The sequence below is a fragment of the Pleurodeles waltl genome, chromosome 5, assembly GCF_031143425.1.
Source record: "Pleurodeles waltl isolate 20211129_DDA chromosome 5, aPleWal1.hap1.20221129, whole genome shotgun sequence".
Classification (NCBI taxonomy): Eukaryota; Metazoa; Chordata; class Amphibia; order Caudata; family Salamandridae; genus Pleurodeles; species Pleurodeles waltl.
The window spans coordinates 719,141,292-719,159,592 of NC_090444.1; the positions used below are offsets into that span (position 1 = coordinate 719,141,292).

The 18,301-nt window shown below is 42.1% G+C and overlaps 1 protein-coding gene across 2 annotated transcripts in view; it reads right to left on the reverse strand.

Annotated features, from left to right (window-relative positions):
- The window catches only part of FEZ2 (fasciculation and elongation protein zeta 2), a 351,080-nt gene that overhangs the window by 88,418 nt on the left and 244,361 nt on the right, over positions 1–18,301 (reverse strand). For both annotated transcript variants that reach the window (XM_069234674.1, XM_069234675.1), the window contains exon 4: positions 6,740–6,884. In XM_069234674.1, the coding sequence (XP_069090775.1) occupies positions 6,740–6,884 (145 nt within the window). The remainder of the gene's footprint in view (positions 1–6,739; positions 6,885–18,301) is intronic.

Genomic DNA, 18,301 nt, shown 5'->3' on the forward strand with positions numbered 1-18,301 from the left:
AGGAGGCAGTATAAACTGAATCCAAACTTTCCAACTGTTTTTTTTTTTTTAAACCAACAAACACGTAAAGAAAAGCAAGAAAAAGGCGCTCTTCAAAGACGAGGATTATAAAACTAGAATAAAAGACAGTTCAAAAAGTACATTTTCTTTATGGGGCTTCAAAGTGGTATACATCTACTAGGCCAAAAGTGCAATGCTCATCAAAGACAATAATATATCTAAAGTGTCACCTTCCAGACATAAAAGCAACTTAAAATCAAGCACTGATGACGCCAATAGGTCTAGCTTGCATTTTTAGTACTGAATAACACTTTAAAAAGTCTAGAGCAGTGGAAAAAAACCAATTGCTTTCTGTATACCTCTATGAGATAGATAATTTAATGTCTGGTTTGTCTGTGTACATCTGAAACTCAAAAGAATCCCTCGGCAATGCAATTCCAGCACTCCATTGCTGGCCGCATGATACACCAAACACACATAACATGCAGTTAGTGGCCAGAGTTAAAATATTTTTATTGCACGTAAAAGAGTTGCTCATGCGATCAGTAGAGAATTAGGAGGGTTTTTACATGTTTTATCCTTTTATTTCTTAAATCGAAGAGGCGTAGCTCCAGTATGCACTGTGCCGTTCCTCATTAATGGGCCAACATTGGGTGTTCCGCACACTGTACTCCTCTTGGGTCTCTCACGCATAAACGGAGTCCTGACTGCACCAGATAACCCCGGCTGCGTTTTGCTTCTCTTGGCACTTTAATGACCGGCTAGCTCCGGCATTCTTATTGACTATGTTTAAAATGGCGATTCTAAAATAGCAATCCCCCCGCTAGGCATACTAGTATGAAAGCAGAACTCTGTGGGGTGGTCTCTGGCTTAATCTTATTAATTTAAATATAGCAAACTGGCCCCATAAGCGCGTGACATGATAAGAGGCTAGCCGTTTATTCCAAATATGCATGGGCATCTTGTCTCTTACATGCGTAGGTGCCAGTCGCTAATCAATTGTGTCCAATTATAGATGTCCCTCTTTTGTTAAATAGGTTAACTTTAATTGCACTTCTGTTGTCTAGCTACATTTTTATTAATTATTATAATGGTATAGTGGTTATATTGATCAAGTATGGCTACATTTTAATTCTTTTTTCATGTATATGTAATGGTTTTAATTAGCTATACATCAATAAATTACTTACTTACTACCCCAAACGTGAATAGCATACGGTGAGAGATTGATAATTCTCTGGGTCGAAACCAGTGCTTTAAATGGAAATATAGAAGTGGAAATATGGAAGTGTATGTACTCACTATTTAGAGTACCTGTTCTCTTGAGCAGTACTCCCATTAAATGTATTGTAGGAGTGCTTCCATTTCAAAGTGAAGGCACTCAGTAGCGGCCAGTACCTCCCCGTTCAAAGCACTGATCTAAACCCACGCTGTGCACTGTACAGCACTGGAAACAATAGTTCAACAAGGCGGGGTCGAGCCAGACAGAAAACGAACTAATACATCAAATAACAAACCTACATATTTCACGCTATGTCTGGTTAGCTTTCGCACGGTCACTAGAAGAGACACATTTCGGCCTTTACATACATCAAGTAAGTACTGGCACGTGTCTGACTGTTACGCCGGGTAAATTCGTTTACAATCTTGGAACGCGGTGTTACGGGTGAACACCCACTTAAAATGACTACTAAGAACATCAGACGAGCTGTTTTGCACACATCCTTTTTCAGCAGACTGCCAAAGGGCTTTTGGTACTGGCTGCGATTTAAACGTGAAGTAGAGGCGTCACCAATAACAAGCGCGGCTTTCTACAATCCCTCTCCCTCTCCCTCCTCCAGATCAGGATATTAAGAAATCTAATCTCTACAGTGGAGTCTTCTTCCCGTGTATTAATCCAATTAACCGCCTAACAAAGACCGACGTGTCTCTGACAGACACGTCCCAGAGGCTTACCGACTGTAAAGAAATATTAGGGGTATGAGTTGCGCAGCCCGCAGCGCCACGCGAAGGGACAAAGGCGCTTACACTCTGCAACAGTGCTTGCGTCCAAAGCTCCAGACACGCAGTAATCTCATTCTACAAAGCTTCTACGGATACTACAAATGTCCCGCACTGAAATCTGTTGGGCCGTGACTAAACACGCTGTAATAATCCAGAAGTCTAAAAAATCCTGGCCAGGATTTATTTGACATAGTTTTATATTTCCAATGTTGGAAAGTGTAACTATTTCAAATGTTGTTTTGTTCAGTGATACTTCATTACACCACACTACCTTTCATCATAAATGAAGCATGAAATTGCAAAGCCAATAAATCTGGCCTTAGCAAGCATCTGTGCTTTTTAAATTCATTTTCTATTGCAAGTAAACTCCACAAACAGAATTTATAAAAGCTGGTGCCTAAACGGAAAAGCCACATATGCTTGCAACAAAATGTTTATATTAAATAAGGAAATAACCTAGGCATATATATATATATATATATATATGTTAACCTAACAACAAAGGTTATTCCTTCCCAGCAGGCCTGTTTAGTTACACCTAGAGAAACCCTAAATAGTTTTAATGAGCATTACAGAAAAACAGTGGTGCTGGAACACTTCTCAGAGAGGCGGTGCTGCTATCAGTGTTGCCTCACTGAAAAATCAGAGTATAACACAAAGAACAAGTAAAGCGAATCAGCCACGTCCATTTACCAGAGAGCGTGAAGTGTGATGTGTGTAATCGGTGCGTGCGGTAGCGCACTTTCATCTGCAGACAGCACGTTATCCACTGCAATGCTCACTACATCTGCGCAGACGTCATGCTACAGACAAGACAAGAAGCGGGGACTCCAGAGGACCTCCCACTCAATATCTATCAGTCAGAAGTTGTCAGTACCGTCGGAATTACCCGTAGGACTTCTCAATAGCGTGGATACGTAAGGTCTCTGTTCGACAGGGACGTTGGAAAAGAGGACCAGTGTGACTCAAAATCGCCAGTTGTTTATGTTCAGTAGTCAATGTGATTGTTTCCACTGCTAGGAAGTCCCAGACCCAATGTAGCGAGTTCTTCTCAGCACCATTTGATGGGTGAAGTCAATTCTGTACAACACCGCCTCCATAGCCTACGCCCGCCCACAGCCACCATCTCTCGCAGTTTCTGCACCAAGGCTCAGTGCGTGGCGCTTGTGCCTGTGCTTGCATCTCCCACGAAGTTTCACTGGGAACGCGCCTTTCCAACTTGATGGACTGCAAACTGTTTCAGCTTGCCTCTCCTGCAGCCCGTTCCGCCCTCCGGGCTGTTTCACCTAAGGTCTATGCCACTTTGGCGGCTTCCGGGAAGCCCGGGTGGACTGGACACATAGCAGGGCACTGGTGTTGGCATGAGTACCCGCTCCGTTGTTGTGTCTGGCAGGCCCTCAGCATTGTTATTGGGCCACTTCTTGTCGGTGTACGGGCACGGCAACGGTTCCAAGGCTGCTCATCTTGGTGCTCATTCTGTTCTTCTGTTGCCCGCCAGTCCCTCGCGGGGGTTAGCAAGTGAATGAGGAGTAAAGAAGAATGAACCACAAAAGCGTGTATAGAATTGCTTAAATAACTCTGTGGGTGGAGGTGCAGCTTACCCAACAATGAGAGCAAGAGGTAAGTTTTTATTTTAGAGTAGCAATCCTTCAAACCTTTCAGATTTCCTTTTGTTTAATCCCCAGTTCCTGAACAACTCTCTTCAGAGTGGTGGGACAATCTCTTTAAGTGAATTTGCGTAAACTGTGTGAACTCAAGTGGAAAGTCAACAATTGACCAGCTTTGGGTGTTCAGGGGCTATCTACGGTAATTTTAGCAACCCTCTTACAACACATGGGTTGAGGAATATTATTCGTTTAACTGATTAAGTTGAATTTATTTGTTTAATGCTTGGTGGCTATTCCAGTCGTCAGTGCAATACTCTAGGAGGAAAACTGCAGCTCTTGGTATGCAAAGATGAGCCTGTCAATCATAATACTGAATTTTGGCAAGGGTCATTAATTTCAACTGTACACTACAATACATATAAGGACGATACTGGGAACAGAAGGAATAGTGTGAACTTTACAATCCCCTCAAAACCCTCCCTACTCATAAAATCAATAAAATACTTTGCAAGGAACCATTTTAAACAGAGGAGAAATTAAGCCCTTCATTTAAGTCCAACTATAAAGGATAAGAACATGATTCACCAGAGGTAATTTTCTCTCAATCTATTTTAAAGCCTGTTGCAGGTTTTCTTCAACCTCGACTGTCATCCTCCCCTCATCTTGCTGGTATCATTCTTGGCTGCAAAGTGGCAGAAGAGGGGGCTTTATCTGGTCCAGGCCCTGGAACTTTCGATATAAGTGATTTCCTCAATACAGCAAACAGAAAGGAGATTTATCCACCATTGTTTATGGGGAGACTAATTACTGAAAATCAGCAATTAGTGACCAGCATTGAAACTAGGGCATCTTCATCGACATCGATGTTGAAAGTTATGTCTTAAAGCAGAAAACCCTACAAGGGATATTGAAGCTATAGTATAAACAATGATGCACTGAAGTCTCAAACTTGGCACTGAATTTCAATAGGTATGGCGTTGAATCTTTGTACATCTTCCCTGTACAGCCAATCGGGCACAGCAGCGTGCAAAAGACTAAGCTCACATGTCTTGATGGTTAAAAGGCCTCGTTAACACAACAGATCTGAAAAACTGTACCATTCAACACCTATCAAAACTGACTTATAAAACTAAAACCCCCTTACTACTACCATGTAAAAATTCCTAAAATCCCACCCCCCCCCAAACTCTTATCCCCATGAACTCAAACTTACTACCCCAACATTGTGACACATTTCTGATCCCCCTCTGATTGGCTCGCAATTTCCCGCTTTATCATTGTCCCTTGCATCTCTTCGGTCCTCGCCCATTTCCATGACCTTTCTGCTCTGTGGTCACACTCCCTACGTGACTCCTTCCCATCCAACAAATGTCTTCTGGCCATGCTCCCTTCTGGCCACACCCCAGACCTGCCTACTAGTGGGAAACCTAGATATCACTGCTACAGACCTGTCCTACTAAAACTTCTCAGCACCAAATAGCTCAAACCCAAAGGACCACTGCAAAACACCGGGCCAAGGGAGCAGGACAAATCACATCTACCACAGCTCGCCCTGCCACTGGGTGAGACAAGGTCAAAAAAGGCCACCCCACACCTGCCTCCCCCTTATAAACCTTTACTCTATAATCCCCACCCACTCCCACCCTAACCAATAGTCCCCCCCGTGAGCGCCTCCAGAGTGCACCATAGGCCTTACCAGCCAGGGGGGTAAACTGGACAAGACCATCTCCCCACAAAACCCCATTGAGCGAGACAGCACTTAAAAGACTATGCTCACATGACTTAGGGGGAAAAGTCCGCTTTAATAGAACAGGTTTGAAAAACTGTACCATTAAACACCTGGGCAAAACCAGGACCACAAGAAGTCATATGGAATCCTCATCCATTTTCCAGGAGGCTTCTACCTTGCTTCATGTCCTCAACTGGCTCTTATGCCTCTCCAGAATGACCTATGATGATCCTGAAGCTTGTGCATTAGTTCTTTTGAGTTATTAACAGCTTTCACCATGGATAATCATCAGCCCCTCTTGGGCTAACAGGAGCCTGGTAGTAACGTTGCTGTGCTATTTCCCAACAGACCATTCCAACCAGTTTTTCAACCCGCTTCCAGCTCTAGTGCCAAACCAGTGACGTACTGACTACGTCAGTGCTCATTTTTCTTCCTTCTGCTCTTCGAACGCTACCTATAACCAAACACTTTGCTAATCATATTTTTGCTTGTACTTACTTCCTGTTCTCTTGCATACTGAAGTTGCAATCTGTAGCCAATAGTTGAAGAATAAATTTGTCAAACTAACCCTCCTCAAATCTGAAATGGCAATGGATGAATCAATGTCATCTCTGGCCACAATCCCATATCCTCAATCGCTATCCAAAATCAGCTAACTAGATCCAAAATATTGTATTTCTAGTGGAGGGTGTCCAGACGCAAGAAGTCAACTCAGTGGTCCATACTTGATTTTTTTAATACTAAGAAATCTCTTTCCTTAACTTGCCTTAAAAAAAGACAATATTGTCCTCACTCTTTCCTCATTCATGTTAAATAATGAACTAACTACCACCTGTTTCTCACTACTGTCCTCAATAACAGCCTACATGAATTGAGTGCTGCTCTATGCTGCTATATGCCTCTTGGTGGGAAAAAGAGAACTTCTGATAGCCATTGCCTTATATTGGAGTGCAACTTCTGAACAAACCAGTTTCAAGGCCTTTAGCATTAACCACGTATTGAACCCAAACCAGAATCCACATTCCTTTTCTTCAAACTGAGCTCATCCAATCCAAAAACGACTTTACTATGCTCTTTTCCTCCTTCTGAAAAAAAGCACCAGTAAGGTTGTTCATCTATGTTGTGAGGGCAACTATGAAACTCCCTTCCTCCCAACATTTTGTTCCATCTTGTCTTCGTAACTGCCTACTAGTCGATAAGTACTTAAAGGGACCTTTTGACGTGTGTTGTGTGTGACACAAGTGCACTGAGCCCAAACTAAAATTTAAATAAGCTCCTTAAATCTATTTTAATATATCAACAGCAAATGACGAAAACCTCATCGTGATTTAAATGGGACACTTTCAATGCCAGTTCAACAAAAAATGTAAATTTATATTTTACCAAATCTAAATCTTACTTTCTTCATAGCTGTTGCTTGCACTGGTACGCTTTAATGTTTGGACTTCCTGCGAGAGAATAGACAGTCGATCTGTTTGAGTTGGCGTTTCATCTTCCTCTGGGTCAGGGGACTCCTGCATCATTTCCTCAATTTCTTCAATCACCTACAAGAAAGCAAAGTGTATGAGTGAGCAAATTTACAAATTTAGCATACAATCGGTGCAACACTGATCAAGAGAAAAAGGGTGTAAGGAATCTAAAACAGCATTATGTGAGTAGAATAAAATCGAACAGTTATTGTCTGATCTGTAGTACCCTCTTCTGTTGAACCCTCTTTGGACCAACAAACTGAGCACTCGTCCTTCAGGTGTTGTTGGAGGGAGTGAGGTGTATCAGTACACTCTGAATAGTATTTCTTTACCTGTGGTGAGTGTGGAGTGCTCATTCGCTCCCGAGACGGCAAGCCCATATCACTATCCTACAGACGTTTACTTTGTTCTGCCTAAAAGAAAAGGATTACTTGCACCACGACTCCAAAAGGATTGGTGAAGACTGAGTGAGTGCATGCACATAAAAATTCCTAGGTACAACTAGGATTACTGGCTGGCCAATTAGTTTCTCTCGCCGACTCGCGGTCACTCAATGATCTGTGTGCTTAATTTAAATATCCTTACACCTTCAGGAATATAGACTCCTACAAAATACACTTTAGAGCCACGACTTTTATGATAGAGTGTATGAAAGCCTCTTTTCTAAAGTGTTTAATTAGTCATGGACATAGAATACTAGGAGGTAAAATATCCCGGTTGATCCAATGTAGAGCATAAAATAAGTGAGTCTGTAGAGAGGTGGCTCAGTGTAGTGAGATGAACAACCGGTAATGCTTTGCGGTCAATTTAACGCCACCACAAGAGGGCGCCAAAAAAACAGCCTTGCTGAGAATGAGCACCCAATTGACAAACTGTGACTTTGTCTTTGACTCTGAAATTCCTCGAGGTGATAAGTGTACAGATCAACAGCAAAACAAACACCTGACCTCATTTCCTTAATGACATCACTGCCGAATTCATAGATCAACAGGGTAGAGTGCAAAAAAGGCCAGAATTTCAGTTTCAACCAGAAACTGCTGCATTTTCAGAGTTCTCACTTTTTACCTGGCATATTAAGTTAACAACTTTTAAAATGTTCAGATGGATTTACGCTAGATCAGCCATTTACCTTCTGTTAAGCGAGGGAGAGAGGAACACAACCGTCAGCCAAGTGAGCCAGGACTTGAGAGTGGAATATAGGACAGGGCACTGTAAGCTTTTTATCTTTAATTTGTGGAGAGTTTGCAAGTAGGCTGCTCATCTCAGTCGAGGACACGTTGAAGATGGTTTCTGTAGAGGTCAAGGAGGCATAGCTTTGAGGGGGGTGGAATATCGGTGACACAGATAGTACGAGTGCTGTGAAAGGACCTCAGAGTAGCTCCAGAAAAACGCAGAGGGAAGGAGGCAGGATTTCTAAAATAGCCTAGAGTTAAGAAGGTGGACTACAGAAATGAGACTAATATTGAAATTATTTTTCTTAGGTGGAGTGGAGATGAATGCTTCACTCAGTCTGCGTACTCTCAGAAATGGGCTTAGTTAGTCCCATACGAACCAAGATCATAGCTTCTTCAAAAAAACATATCAAGTCTAAAGTAAAATAAGAAAAGCCCATCATCCGTGTTTATTGTTCAGGGAGTCTGTGTCAACCACTTGTGATAAAAGGCTGTACGTATGTCCTATCTATTTATTTGCCACTGTTGCTCAGTGCCAGAAAGGCTACTCCATACACAAGAAAACAGTACAGCTATTAGGTTTGAAAGAATCAATGTCAGCCAAACGTGGTCATAAAATAAAATAAAATAAAGGAATGGGCATACTTTGATAATCTGGAGCCACTCGATATAGCTTATGTGTTGTAATTGTGAACACACAAGTGTTGATATGGACAGTCAATAAACAAACTTTCAGCCTATGTAACAAATTAGCACCTACTCATTTAATTGCAATGCTTGGCAAAACCTTTATTGTGCAATCACCTTGGTACCAGTGGTTTATGCAAAGATGTAGTGTGTAGGTGGCATTGTGGGTGTGTGTTTGATGAATGTTTGAGTATGACTGTGTCATGCATGTCCTACAATCGGAAATGGCTAACAGCCTCAGCATAGGCGTCATGATGAGTAGTGAAAGGCGCCAAAGGTGTGTGCATTGTCCACATGCATTCAGTTCAGCGTGGTGCAGGAGTGCATACATGTCGATCCCTAGGAGCATTTTTAATGCCATTACCACAAAACCTGTAGCAATATGTGAGTGCCTCCGCCTTATCCTTCAGATCCACAGAATATATAATAAATCTATAAATAAAGTTACAGATTTCTATATGCAAGCTCTTTTCTTTATATAAGCCATGAACATCATGACACAGAGACCCAACGCAGGCCTACTCACTGGTTATCCAGACCACAAGGTCTCAGAAGACACTGAAAATTCCCTAATGGATCAAACTGACCTCAACTTCACCTTGTATGGACGTGGCTGCTGTTTCGTAATATTGATTGTGTGTTTATATTACTCATTGACACCACACACATCAAAATATGCACTGTTGTTTAATCACATGTTCTCAAAGAACTCTGGAGGAAGCCTTTATATAAAGTTCAAGGCTCTTCTTGGTCGCACACTGTAGTTCATTTACTCTTGAGTCTTTTCATTGTTTATGTTTAATTTGTTGTGACATCACTGGTGACATTATATCAGAAGGGGCATAACTATTAATAATTTAGAGAGATAACACTAAAAGGGTTGTATTATAAGATTTTTTATACTTAAGGCTCCCAGTTTTCAATTTTTACTTATTTTTTTTTAAAGATAAACAAACAAAAAACAATCTATTTTCAATCTGTATTTATTTTTAAATATGGAAAAATACAGAACAGAGATTTTCTTCTGGATGATTTTCACCATTGTCAATCAAGCATGTTAGGCCAATAGCTGTACAGACTAGCGGAGCTAAAATAGAAAAAAAGATTGCCTAATGAAGCTTACATAACTGCAGCACTACTACTACAGCCGTTTGAGCTGTTCTACAATACAAATGGTTTCACATGACTGTATTGTACTGCAAATGGCTAAAACTCTTTGGACACTGAAATATGAGTAAACATTTGTCCGTGAATTAATACAGGTAACAAGCAAGAAATAAATATTTATAAATACAAAAGGAAATGTCAAAAAATGGCATTAAACTGGGAGCCCAATTTATGATGTTGAGTTTTAATTTGTTGTTATATTGCTACAATTGCTCACATCGCTGCACATTTTGGACCTAGTCTATGCTTTTTAAACTATTATCATTGCTGTATTGATGTTAAATGCTCAAGAGCCTTTATGCCAATTGATAGATATGTCTTATGACTAATTTTTAAACCAGACTACTTTTTTTGTCTTCTGTTTTGCACCTAAATATTTTAATAAACCTTCATGGTTCCCGAATTTACTGATCTCAAATTATCTTTATTATGGATAGTATTTTGAAATGCTGTTTGGAATCTTCTCACTAGGGACACATTCCCTCATCTACACTTGAAGTCAACACCCTCCCCAGCCCCAATATGGGGCGCTCCTCTCAAGCAGATTATCTAAGAAATAGTGTCCACACCAGCTGAAGACTATTCAGATGAAATCACCTACAGATGCCCTTCTCATCCCTCTAGGGTGCACGACAAAAACCCAGCACCGCTGGTATACCCTTATAAGCAACTTCTTGCAAGTATGACAGACTATCTGTACACATACATTTCCTCTTCAAACATACTCTTTCCCTCCCCTGCAGGTATACACTATTCAGCCTTCTATCTGTGCTTATCACAGACTAGACACCCCTTGTGTAACTAATAGAGATACTGATACTCTAACCAAGGAGCACACTAATCACGTAACATGGGTAGGGGATTGCTTCACACTGTGTTGTTCCACACTATGTTTTGCTCCACAACATGATGCGCTCCACAATCTTTTTCCTAATTTGAGTCACTCCACCTGCAAGTTGGTCCACACTGTGATTTGCTTCTAATATGATCCCAGTAATCAATTTAGTACACAGCTACCCGCGTCGCCACACTGCCTTTCAGAATATTGTCATAGCTTGGACTCTTGCTCTGGGCAAGACTGCTGGTTTAAGGATGACAATACTTATGTTTGTAGGCAGCTATGCTTATCCTACAACAAGTCGCAGCTGTCGTCCCAACCCTTCCGGCTCACTAGCAGCACCTCACCAAAAACCCAAATAGTAAAAGGTGATTTGTGGCAGCCTTTAAGCATGGACTCGAGAGTATGACATCTCAGGGAGTGTCGTGGTTAAACAGAGATTACCCCTTTCTCACAGATATATCATGTCTTAACCAAACACAGGCAATAACGAAGATGCAGTAAAGTTTCAATAGTTTTTATTTAACACAACTGCAATCTGCAATAAGTTTCATGGGCTGCAATGATTAGGATAGTGAACAGTACAAGGAACAGAACTGAGAAGACAAGAGTCATTATTACAAAGATCCCACCATCTTGCAATAACATGAAAAGACAAAGTGTGTAATATGTCCTAATACCCTATCATGATAGGCCTAACCTCCTACCTAAAGGCAAGCTGGGTATGTTAAACCTAATCTGCCAATGCCATGTCCATGAGAGGAGCCCCCTAACCCTCGTTACCTTGGAATGAGGTCTGTATCTCAGACTCCGCAGGAACACGAAGACTGAGTCAGCATCAAGACGACATGCAGCATCGATATCAGCGATGGTGACGATGCCCTCTGGTCGGAATCCCTCTGATTATCTGTCTAAAGTGTGGTGTATTTATACAGATCTACTTAGACCCCTGACGTAGGTGTGTTCCCAAACAATAGATAACAGGCATGCTTGGGACGGCAATTAATATAAAGAATTCCCTCGAAAGCATGAAGAGGGAAAGTCCCTAAAAGTGAACACCTACAGTTTGTTTGTCTTTGTCACTTGATTTTGATGCCTTAATGCGGTCGCACTGATAATGCAAATCATAACAAGTGGCCTAACTATAAACAAGGCAGCCATCTTAGAAGAATTAAATAATTAAATGGGCTTAGACAGAACAAGCTAAGTAGGTTAAAAGTCACTAGGTGACGGGGGCACGAGTCCGCAAGCCAATGGGTAAGCTAACTCCTGTTATCCCATTAAAACAAACTAGGATTCACTACAATATAGCTATCAATGTTATTAATTATCCTGATCAAACTCACAGTTGCTGAAGCACCTGATCTATTTCATCAACTTCAACACTCATTGCTGAGTATAACACCTCTACCTCACTCCCCCTTTACTCCAAACTAACCCCACTCAATAGCCTCCCCACAGTCTTACACACATTACTTTTATCCTAGCCCTCTAAAACCCACCATGTACCATTGGCTTGTCTTTCAAAAACATTAGCACAGTCATTAACCTATTTAAACCACTTACAGCCCCTAATTATGCTTGGGGATTTCAACCTAAACCTTACCATCCCATTAGCAAGAGACTGCTTCTCCCAAACACTCTCAGATCACTCACTATAGAACACAAACTCCAAACCTACATACAAAAAAGGCAGACCACTGGACCTCATCTTTATATCTAACAAATTCTTCTTCTCTTGGTTTATCACAGAACCCTCCCTCTCTGACAACCTCCTAATATACACTGTGATATCCATACTTTCCCCAAGCCAACTGTTCCCTTAACTATTGTAAAAAATAAATTAAAAAAAAAGCATGCCCAGACTCTCCGCCTGCCTTTTTGCACCAAATTCAAACTTACCTTCCGCCAATCCAGCAAACCGCATCCTTTCACACATTCAACAAAACAATTCAATAAAACGTGAAGAACATTATTCCCTACACACATTCTCTTAACCTACACCCACAACTTTTGATTACAACTGGCATTTGTACACTAAAACCCAAGATTCAAGGGGCAGGTCAGCAGGACATGGGGTAGGTGGGGCTTATCCCTAGAACTCTTTCCTCACTGGAACCTGCTCGTTTTTGCAGGATGTGCATATGGTACGAACTGCCAGGGAGGTCTTGTAAACTTTCCCCGATGCTTCGGGAGGTCAATCACACCTTGGAGGTGCTGCTGAGCACAGCACTGAGAAGGAAGCTGGTAACAAATATATACAAGGCCCTTTGACAGGCAAAAATGCATACGTAGCCAGAGACAAATGGGCTAGGCTGCAGACTGCGAAGAATCAATTTCTGACAATGACTGGGATGCAACATGGGAAAACATTCAAAAACATTGTGCAGTGCTTGAATCCAATTAAATCAATTTAATTATATCCGAAGAACATACTAAACACCACTAAAGGTTAGCAAAATTTACCCTAACACAACATCTGAATGCCCTACATGCAGGGCACCAAAAGCAGGCTTATTGCATATGACATGGCCGCGTCCCTATTTGAAAGATTATTGGATGGATATAGCTTTGAGGCTGACAGGAGCCAGTGGGAGACTACCTAAGAGGTACATATGCCAGTGTCTAGTTTGGGTCCTGCCCCAAAAAATAAGCTATAGACTAAACCTAAATTTCTCACTTTGGAATAAACATTCGTTAAACTGAGAATAGTAATTTAGCTGCTTCAACTTCAAATCCCAGATGTGAGCATGTTCAGCTGAATGGGTTATAGAGGAGGGGAGGCGCATGAAAACACTAGGACTGTTGATAAATTGAATGAGGGTTTGGCTGTATAGATTAATGCTTCTAGAAATGCTAGATCTGGTGGATAATGTTTCGCTCTAAATGAGACACTGCAGTGTCGCTTGTAACAATGTACAAACTGAGAATGTGGATAAGAAGAAGCATTCAGACCAGTGGTGGCCCGCAGCTTTAGGAGAAGGGGGCGGGAAGCGTACACACTCACACACATCCCAGGAGGGTTGAGACTGCTGCCTTCCCTCAAGGCAGCAGTCCCAGCCTCGTCACAGAGTGGGATGGGGGTCAGTGAGGCTGCTGACCCCACCCCACTCTGTGACGAAGTGTCACTGACTGACACTTGCCCTGGGCGCTTCAGGGCTTAAACCTGAAGCGCCCAGGTCGAAGTCAATGGGTGACGCTTTCCTCGTCACCCGGGGGAGGGCCTCGAGGCATCTTTGCTGAGTTGAGGAGGTCACGCCATTAGGAGCTGTGACCTCCTCAGCCCAGCAAATTTCAGCCCAGGCAGCCAGGAGTCTGCGCAAATCGCGCATGTCTGCTCCTGGCTGCCTGACCTGAACATGAAGAGTGTCTGTCAGGCTGACCTTTGTTCAGCCTGACAGACACTCTTCATGAGTGGCAAAAGGTGGGGGGGGGGGTGGCCAAAAGAATAATGCAGATCAACAAGACTATAATATGCACATTAAAGTCAGATTTCGAAGCAGATGATGATGACATCAGTAAACCATCAAACTTCAGTAATTAAAAATCAGTTTTCAAAGCGGGGCCATCCTTATCTCTAATACAAATGTTGACTTGTATGCGTGGATCCGGCTAACACATGTGGGCAAAAGGAAAGACAAAAATAATTTAGAAAAATCATCTAACTAGGGAAACTCACTATAAGAATACACTGGTGTAACTATCTAAGCTGAAAAGGAAACAAGAAACCACATTATGAGTTGTACCTCTCCTCATGGGACAGCAGACAGGAAAGTTTAATCAAGTAGAGCGTTCACAGTTTAGTAGCATCAGGACAGTGCAAGAACGCAGGCTACACATAGGGCAGGTGATCAGTTCAGAACTGATTGGGTATGTTCATACTGAACAGCATAAGTAAGTGGGGCAATTAGAACTAAACGGAAACTCACAACATAAAATAAGTATGGCAGAAGACTTGCAAAGGGACAAGAGGTGATAGCATGAATACCCAAAAAGGACTATCTGGCTTCGGCAGACTGCAGAATACTAACTAAAAACTTTCAAAAGTCTCTCCCTAGCTAGAAATATCCAGAGATTTGCGATTGGTCCTCCAGGTGGGCTCATCTTGCGCACTAGAATCAATATCCAATACAATTTCCACATGCCCATCAGGTTTGCAACTATTCCGGATTTTCTCAGAGCAAATGCATGGTCATTTCGATGAATTCATACAGTTCTGCCAAAATATTACATTTTCGAATTGATTGCAACTTTGGGATCCCTTCACACAGTATACAGGACGAGGTGAACGATTCTCATGTGAAATTAATAAGGCTTCCTCTCTTGTTCCACAGCTAGAACAAATACTGTTACTTTGTTAACATCAAAACATGTTCACGGTCTTTAAAGTCGAAGTCAAACAATTCTTTATTCAGTTAGGAAACCAAAAAGTAGAATAATAGAACCAATAAAAAATCATCCCACACCTCATATAAGAATAGTCAAACAACAATTACTTCCCCACCAGGACTCTCAGCCTCAGAGCAGCAGAGATGAACTTATATATATATATATATATATATGCATACAGACTGTAAAAGGTGTAGGTAAAATACAGCAGGTCTGCACCTCCTAATATCCAAACATTGTAACATCAGTACTGAGAACTTTTTCTGTGGACTGAATATCAAGTGCAGAAAAAGTTAAAGCGCAGCAGAGATTGAGGGGAAACAGAGTCACAAGGACATGGGTCATGAGCAGACTCTAAATATACTCGGGTAGGCAACTAAAAATGAGTTACACCCAACCTAAGTCTACTAAGGTAGACCCTTTGATAGGGCTCCAATGAAAATAGCAGGTAAGGCTCAATACCCTCCATGGTGACCAATAGGAGAAACTCCTCCACCTTCCTCTTGCCCCTTATAGCCGACGTTCTGCATGTTAAAACAAACTCAAAAGATCCTGCTTCAGCTGCTGTCTATATACCAATGCCATCCTTAGTCCAAAGTGAGTGCCACAGCATTACTGGTGCTAGCCCAATACGGTCTTGCAGAGGGGATATGTCTAGCTCTATTTGACCTAGAAGCCCTGGGACACTATTAGGAGCTGACAGTTGCCTCCTCAGGAAGACATTTTCTTTTGCCTGAAACTTGAACACGTCCCTATAGCCCCACATGTCAGCCCCATATGTAACTGTTAAACGGCACCATGCCTCATAGATGGCAAGCAAAGTGTCCAGGGTCCTAGACCCCAGAATCCTTGAAAACTCAAAGAGACCCTCCCTGGTTTACACAAATCTTATGGACCTGATGTTAATAGGGTGTGACCAGTCACTCCAACTGTCAAAAGGGAGACCTAGATATGTAACTGTGCGGACCAGTACTGGCTTTTCTCCCTGAATGTGATACGATTTCAGGCTCGTACGAGCATTGCCCATAATCATCACGAGACTTGGTTGAGTTCGTCTTCAGGCCCAGGTTACCCATGAAGTACACAAATTTATTCAAAAGCTTTTGGAGCCCAACCCCTATGCTCGACATCGATACATTTTTAACGCCTACCCTTGGTGAATCTGTTTTCACCTCGTTCAGAGATTTGTCTAAATCATTAATGTAGATACAAAAAAAGGGGGCAAGCACACACCCTTGCTTCACTCCATGTGTCATCTTAAAAGGGTATGTACACTTCCCATCAATGCCATATCGGATGCGATCCATTACATCCGCATGTAACTTGGCAAGAGAAAAGACCAGTGGTCCATCTATACCCATTGATTACCCTCTTGGCCCACAACTTGCCCCTGTCTACCCAGTCAACTGCAGAAGTCAAGTCCATGAAAGCAAGGTGCAATCCCCTTTTTTGACCAAACTGTATTTACTAATAATTAGGTGCAAGTTAAGGTACTGCTCCAAAGTACCCAATCCTTTCCTGAAGCCCTACCAGACCTCGGAGAAACAGCTCTGCTCCATTACCCATGATTCAAGCCTGGTCAGAGGTACTCTTCCCAAGATTTTACTTGTGGAATCAATGAGTGAGATAGGGGGATAACAACACAGGTCTGCCCTGTCGCCTTTCTGAAATATAGGCACAAAAGTTGCACTAGACCAAGATTTAGGGGGTCCATTACAATTGCAGAGCTTAATACATTAGTCAAAATTGGCGCCCAAGGATCGGAATTATCCAGAAAGATGTCAACGGGCACCCCATCTGGCCCTAGGGCCTTGTTCCTTGCACATTTCTCCATGGCAGAAAGTACCTCATCTAGCGAGGGACTTAGCAACCTAGTGCCTATCTGGGTATAGCATTGTTCAAAAGGGGCCACAGAGCTGACCTCACCCAGGTCACTCCCAAAAAGCTTTGAAAAGTGTTCCACCCAAATTCTCAGGGTGATAACAACATCAATGGGGGTATTATGGGTATTAGTAAAGTAGCGCGCATTTACCACTTCCCAAAAAAGCTGGGTGTCCTTACTATTTGTTGCAGCATGCAACTTTTCCCAGGCTTCCTACCTTATAACATTCTTCCATTCAGTGATTGCTAGTTTAAAGTTCACACTACAGGCTCTCACTATACCTTTATCTCTGGGGACCTGTTTCAGTGCAAGGACCAGATCCCTATGGGTTTATGAGTACCTCGTTTCAAACCATCTTTCAGGCATTAAAACTCGTGGCGTTCCTCCCTAGTTAAGAGGATCGAGACGCTATGGCAAATTTCCTCAGAAGCCTGCAAAATAAGATTGAAGTGGGCAGGCAAACCTTAAAATTCTCCTGATTCTGCTTTAGGAGTTCTCTCTAAGGGCTACCTTAGAATTCAGTGACGCTCATTTACGCTGAATCCCGAAGGAAGAAAAGTGGGGGGTATTGGCAGCGACTTGCTGGACTAAGCCCCCTGCAAGGGAGAGAGACAGTGGATTGTGTTCACTTGTGCAAGTAGGTAAAATAGCGAAATCATAGACCCTAAGCCTATGTGTTAATGATAAAGCGACAAAATGATTTAAATTGTCCCTTCCACTGCCAAAAAAGCGGATGTCCATAGAAGGGCTTGAACCCACCAAATCAAAAATAATAAACAATGCCTAATTATTCAGAATGGTATTAAGGTGGTTCCTACAAGGTGTGTGTCCAAAATGTGTGGCATCTTCCATGTCTTCGCACATCTGTCCACATACAGCACTCCAAGCAATGGGACATGCTTTACAATTAAAATCCCCACCCCAAACTATAATGTAGTCCATCTTTAGGCCACACAATATTTCTTCCAAAGCATGGTCAAGGGAGACAAATATATCTATCATTGTGTCCCAACAAAATTCCAATGGTAAAAATGTATCACAACCAAGGTCTCCCCAGAACGAGCTCTAAATAACATGACCTGCAAGTGAGGGGAATCAAGGTATTTTTTAACAACTTTCCATCCCAGGGTGCGTGAGATCAGGGTCAACAGACCCCAATTTTGATGCCCCCACGCAATGGCTCAGCCGGGGTCTGAATGGAATGAAACCCATTAATAAATACTTTATAACAAGACGAGGTCTCCTGCAAGCAAACAATACTATAACTCTGTATAAGATTGTGTCATTCAGGACAATCAACTTTAATAGTGAGCCTTAGCACATTCCAAAACAAGAACCTACAAGCTGCGTTAGAAGC